Genomic DNA, 6,474 nt, shown 5'->3' with positions numbered 1-6,474 from the left:
CAGCCAGGCTGAGGGGGTGCTCTGCAAGGCCACACTTGTGCCCCCCTCGACCAGCCTCCTCAGCTGAACCTTTTTTGTTGTCCTTTCTGGGATCCTCTGCAGTGTGGCCCAGGGACAGGCAACATGGGCTCCGGACACCAGGCTTAGCAAGAAGGGGGATGGGGAGGTATTCCTAGAGTCTCTGCTGTCCTTGTAGCTGGTGAGCCGGGGCAGTTGTGTGCAATCTGGGAAGGGAAGCCTTAAGCACTGCCGGCCAAGGTTCCCACTGACATGGCTCTGCTTGGTTCTCCACAGGTCACCCACGGGAGACTGGAATATGACCACAAGCTGGTGATAGGCCTTCTATCCATTTGCATATATCCTACACTGGAGCGTGCAAGGGATTCCTGAGCTCATGTATCTGTGTGTGTGTGTGCCTGGGTGGTGTGTAAGGGATCCTGGGGAGGGATCATGCTGAGGACAGCAAGCCTCCTGTCCCTCAGGGAGATGGTGGTAACGAGTTGGTGCTGCCACACCGGACTTGTGATAGAGACCTGGCTATGGGATTGACTAGGAATGTGTGGTTGGGCTACAGGGGAAGCAGCCTCTAGGTTAGGGAATCTGAGACCCCCCTCTCCACAACAGGGAAGGGTTAGCAAGGCGACAGGGACGGATAGAGACAGGAGGCTGACAGCTAGGAAGCACATCCTTTTTCGAATCTCTTCTTGGCAGGATCCATGGGCTGCCGGGTCCCTGTGCGGGTCCCGTGGCTGTAGCACAGTATAGGTAGAGAAGCGGTTGGTCTCTGGTCTTTATTTCAGTGTGTGTGTCTAGATGGGGGTTCTGGTAGTGGCCACTCCCGAGTCTTAAAGTATTCCTTCAGATCCTCAAGGCGGAGTGGGGGGAAGTAAGGACCAATTCGCTTGCGGATCCACCACTTGCCCTGGGTGGCGTGCTGGCCCCCGGGGAGGCTGAACTTGTACCGGTAGTGTTCTCCTCGGATCCACCTGCAGGGCACAATGTGTCAGCCTGCGTCTCTTTGCTTCCCGTCTCCATGACCCACCCTCTCCACCTCATCCTACCAGGGTGTGTGCAAGCCTTGCTACTGGGGTGGGGCTTGGGATGTTATGTCTTTCTGGGTGTGGATCTTGAGGCATCATTGGTTGTGGGTGGGGCTGCCGTCCTTCCTCCTTCTGGAAGGCAAACCTGAGTGGGTAAGGGTCCCCGAGGGAGGGTGGGGCTGAGGGGTCATGAGCAGAGAGCCACACTGAACTCCACAGTTGGGCACTAAGAGGGTAAGGCGGTGCCGTGGAGATCGCCACAAAGTCCATCTTCTCCTGAATCTGGGGTCCTGACCCTACATTTCCCAAGGCTGGGGAGGGCAGGGATGCAGGGCCTCTGGGGAGGTTCCTGTTGTGCAGCCATTCTATCTTCTCTGAATTGGCCCTCTTGCCTTCATTTTCTCCTCAAGTTACGGTTGAAGGTCTAGGGCTGCAGGTCCTGGACACTACAGCCAAAGGGGGTGTGGTGTGGTGTGGTGTGAGTGGGGTCCTGGTCAGGGGCCTAGTGTTGGGCCTGGGAGGCTGGGGAAGAGTCAGGGCCAGGTGCTTTCCCTGACAGGTCTGGGAAGGTACTGAGGAAGGCTGACACCACCCCTGGAACGTTCTAGAACCTGCTGGTTAGTTTTTATCAATGTGACACAAAGTAGTGTCATCTGGGAAGACGGAGTGTCAACTTCCGAACAGTCTGTATCAAAGTGACCTATCAATAAGTCTGTCTTGGGGCATTTTCTTGATTAATGACAGGTTTGGGAACTCAGCACACTGAGAGGTACTACAACCCACTGTCCTGGGTTGTAGAAGCAAGCAAGCTGAGAAAGCCATGGGGAGCAAGCCCATGGGTCTCTGTTCCTCTGTGGTCTCTGCTTTAGCTTCTGTCTCCAGTTCTGAGGCTCCTGCCTTGGCCCTCCCTCAATGATGGCCTATAACCTGTAAGCTTTCCCGAGTTGTTTTGGGTCATGGTACTCATCAGCAATGGAAAGCAAGCTAAGTTCACTGACTATAGCAGGGTGTTTAAGATCAGACTCAGTGGGTAGCCTCTTCCAAAACTAGACTGGCTATGCCAGCTAGGACCCGACACGCCCAGCAGGACACTCTGTCTCATCACTCCTCCCCACTATCTGTATTCTTTTGGTCACTTCAAGAATGTTAAGTAAATGGAACTGTTTGGCATGTGAGCCTCTGGACTGGCTTCTTCCACTCAGCACGGCCTTCTAGATGCTTACAGGTTCTACAGACCTGTGCTGCTGGGCAGTAAGCAGTACCCAAGGCAGGAACACCCTGAGGCAGGCATGTCCTACGGTCTGGGCCTTCCGAGGAAGGGTAGCTGTGCCACATTCAGCTCCTGGCCGTCAAAGCTACTGTTACTGTGTATTTTACAGAGATTGGTCTCCAGCTGGGTTAAATGTCTGTCCATGAGCCCCAGCTGGGCTCAGCTGGGCTTTTGTTTTCTAGGACCTGCCGAGTAGTCCTCCAGGGAGGCTGTGGCCCCTGCCTCCCAAGCAATTCTGACAGTGCTCCAATGCTTTATGGTGTTCAAGCTGACACCTCTCCTTGCTTCAGCCACACGGAAAGGGATGGTGGCACCTTTGCTTCCAGTCGGATGGCGCCTCTCTGATGGAACCTCCTGCTTCTCCCTGCTCAGAGCCTTCCCATACACCTTGCTGGCCCCACATGGGTGGCACACTCTAGGTGACTGACTGGTCCTCCTGCTTGGTGGTGCCATGTTTCGTTCTGGATCCTGATGGGAGTGAGGGCTCCCACTGCAGCTGGGGGCTCACCTTGGCCTCTTCAACCCTAGCATTTTCTTCCTGTATTTCCCAGTGTTGTCATGGTTTGCATCCTTTAGTAAGGGCATCCCAGTCCCTGCCTCTGACGATCATTACTGTTAGTGTGACTTTCCCTGTCGTTTTACTTTCATCTTGTCCGTATTGGTTTGAGGGGAGCCTGCATGTGTGTATGTGTACCACATGTGTGCCTGATGCCAGTGGAGGTCAGGAGGGAGTTAGGTCCTTGGGAACTGGAGTTAGAGATGAGTGTGAGGCACATGTGGGCACTGGGACTCAAACCTGGGTCCTCTGCCAGAGTAGCAAGTGCTCTGAACCACTGAGCCATCTTTCCAGTCCCCCTTTTCTTTTAGGGATTCTTTTCTGAAGGCAGGTGACATATAGACTCAGTACATAAGGTGTTCTAAGTTTGATCTCCAAAACACACACACACACATACACACACAAACACAGACAAGCACACACACAGACACACGCACAGACACACACACAGAGACATACATACATACATACATACATACATGTATTGTGGTGCACACGTGTAATCCCAGTGTTGGGGAGGTATGAAAGAGGGGACTCTGAAGGTTCTCTGGACAGTCAGCCTCGCTGAACTGGTGAGATCTGGACTTGGCCCTCGGTGGCAAGGTGGTGGCTCTGGCCGCTCAGCCCCTCCACTGTCTACAGTTTCTAGATGTTTCCTTTGCTTTGGTGTGCATCTCTCCACGATTTACCATCTGGGGGTCCCTTTGTTCATTGACCTCTCAGGTTGGGGGGCTTCTGCCAACTTTGGGAACTCTTCACTAATGCTTTCCCAGCCTCAGCTGGGACTTTTCCTTAGGGACTCTGCAGTGCCCACCCTGGATCTTGTTGCTATTCTAGTTTCACACTCAGCTCAGGTGCTCAGCTGGTTGCCCACACAGGCTGCTGCTGCCTCCTCCTTCCACAGGCCACTGACTCCTCCTTCCACAGGCCACGGATACCTCCTTCTTCCACAGGCCACTGCCTCCTCCTTCTACAGGCCACAGCTGCCTCCTCCTTCCACTGGCCACAGCTGGCTCCTCCGTCCACAGGCCACAGCTGCCTCCTCCTTCCACAGGCCATGGATGCCTCCTCCTCCCATAGGCCACTGACTCCTCCTCCCACAGGCCACTGACTCCTCCTTCCACAGGCCACAGATGCCTCCTCCTTCCACAGGCCATGGATGCCTTCTCCTCCCACAGGCCACTGACTCCTCCTCCCACAGGCCACTGACTCCTCCTTCCACAGGCCATGGATGCCTCCTCCTTCCACAGGCCACGGCTGCCTCCTCCTTCCACGGGCCACGGCTGCTTCCTCCTTCCACGGGCCACAGCTGCCTCCTCCTTCCACGGGCCACGGCTGCTTCCTCCTTCCACGGGCCACGGCTGCCTCCTCCTTCCACGGGCCACGGCTGCCTCCTCCTTCCACGGGCCACAGCTGCCTCCTCCTTCCACAGGCCACAGCTGCCTCCTCCTTCCACAGGCCACGGCTGCCTCCTCCTTCCCCAGGCCACTGCCTCCTCCTTTGCATCCCAGCTCTCCCTCCCTATCCAGTGCTTCACCCCAGGGACGACGTTTCTCACTCCTCAGTTCTAAGACCCCTTTGGTTCTCCCTCTGTCTTCTGTTTCTTCGCTGACTCTTTTCTTGAGTCTTGTGTTCATAATCACCTCACGATTGCTGTGGGGAGAATCAGCCCTTGTCATCCATTGACTGTCTTCACGATCAGTTGAATGTCTTCCTAGTTCTTGCTGTGGTTTTCTTAGCAGTTTGGGTGTTAGGGATCCCAAGTCAGAGCTGAACCTTCTGTTGTGTGGCTTCTCCTAACTCCATGCTAGAAGCCCAGACTTTCTACCAGGTTAAGGTGGCAATCTAAGGCCCCCACTGATCACATGAAGCCAGGCTGGCACTGCTGCTGTGGTGAGTGTCTGGGCCACCACAGGGCCTTCCAGTGAGTGGCTTCTCCTTTTCCAGAGCGGAGTCCACATGCTTCTGGCTCTCCCTGCTAAGAGCAGGGCCATTTGCTTCGTGGCTTTGGCAGGATTACCCTCGCTGTTGCTTCTGTTTCTGCAGTGGCTCCTTTCTGGGTGTTTGCTGCTGCTTGCTTCTCCACAGACAGGAAGAGAGGCGGCAAGAAAAAGCTGTGCTGAGGGAGGCTGATGCTGGGGGTGCTGGGACCCCTTGCCAGGCCCTTCCCCCACTGGTCAAAGCTCCTGCGTTTATTTTATGGGCAGCACCCAGGGTCAGGGCAGGGTAGGGAGGAGTCTGGCCCATCCTCTCACGGGGAGACTCCAGAGTCACCACTCATTTGACAAAAGTCACAGCTGGCAGTGGGGGCAGGCTGAGGTCACATTCAGCTCTGCAACCAGGCAGAATGTGATGAAGGCCCTGCTGCTGGGCTGTGCTCTGTGGCATTCACTGTATCTCAGCAGCCTTGCACATATACTAATAGGAAATATCAGTTCTGTATCCCACAGAGGGCCCCTGGGCCCGCATCTTCACATTTGCAGTAGCTGCCTGCAGGCTTTGGTTTTACAAGGTACACCTGACCACACCCTCAGAGCTTCTGAATCAGGTGACCTCACCCTAAGCCCAGGAGGGACACAAACCCAAGACAACAGCCAGGGCTTGGCCAGTGAAAAGCTCTCCTGTGTCTAGAAGGACACAGAGCTACGTCAGAGATGTCTGGTTCCCAGCAAACCTAGGAGTGAGGTTCCACTTCAGTGTGTGCCTAGTTCAGATATCCTGGTGGCTCTAGGGTGCCGCCGGGCAGGGGGAGTGGAGGGAGACGGGGAGTGAGGCTGGTGGTCCCCACACCCCCAGTGCCACAGTAGGCAGCGTGAGGAGCACTTGGCTGCATCCCTTGCCTGGGCTGCCACCCTCGCAGCTGCTCAGCGCCCCTCAGCGCCCCTCCTGACAGCTGCGGGCAGCTCCAGGTGCAGCTGTCCTGAGGCTTCTCCAGGGAGACAGGACCGACCATGTTTTCTGTCAGCATCAATGGTAGGCAGGGTAGAGGGAGGGAAGGGGCCAGTTCAGGGCTGCTCAGTCTTCTAGTCTCTGGCTGCTACTGAATACCATCATGGATCAGGCCCTAGTGGACGCTGCCCACTGATCACAGACTGGAGTGAATAAGGAGACTCTTACCTGGGGGGAGTCCTGCCCTCAAAGGGGTTAACGGCAAGTAGGGCCAGGGCCTCAGCGTCACCAGCTAGGAGCTTACCCGCCAGGTGGAGGATCCACTCGTTCTGCTCATAGGTCTGGAAGGACAGTGTTTGTGAGGTTGGGTACAGGGACAGCCACTCCCCCCAGTTAACTGGCACCTGCCGTGGTGCAGCCTCTGACTCTGAACACCCCCTCCTCTCTGTGCTCCACTGCCTGGCTGAAGTATGGCATGTGCCAGGATTGGGTTCCTCTGAGGGCCTACTCTTTAGTCTTCCAGGAACTGCCTGCTTCTAGCTCGTTCTGGGGTGGGGGTGGGGGAAGGGCGGAGAGGGTATCACCTGAGGGTCACTCACTCATGAGCCAGGCCCAGCCGTGTTTTCTACCGTGAAAGGGATGAGGATAGAGGCATTGGATCCCACAGGACCACAGCACTGGCCTGGGCCTCAGGAGACCTGAGCTATCACAGGATTCTT

At 55.9% G+C, this 6,474-nt stretch overlaps 1 protein-coding gene across 2 annotated transcripts in view; it reads right to left on the bottom strand.

The window, feature by feature from the left end:
* Nucleotides 1-672: 672 nt before the first annotated feature.
* Nucleotides 673-6,474, bottom strand: part of Lmf1 (lipase maturation factor 1) — an 80,350-nt gene continuing 74,548 nt past the window's right edge. For both annotated transcript variants that reach the window (XM_021149399.2, XM_029471135.1), the window contains 2 exons: nt 5,984-6,096; nt 673-986 (listed from right to left, as the gene is read on the bottom strand). In XM_021149399.2, the coding sequence (XP_021005058.1) occupies nt 797-986; nt 5,984-6,096 (303 nt within the window). In that variant the 3' untranslated portion in view covers nt 673-796. The remainder of the gene's footprint in view (nt 987-5,983; nt 6,097-6,474) is intronic.

Source organism: Mus caroli, chromosome 17 (genome assembly GCF_900094665.2).
Source record: "Mus caroli chromosome 17, CAROLI_EIJ_v1.1, whole genome shotgun sequence".
NCBI classification, from domain to species: Eukaryota; Metazoa; Chordata; class Mammalia; order Rodentia; family Muridae; genus Mus; species Mus caroli.
This window is presented reverse-complemented; position numbering and strand designations above follow the sequence as displayed.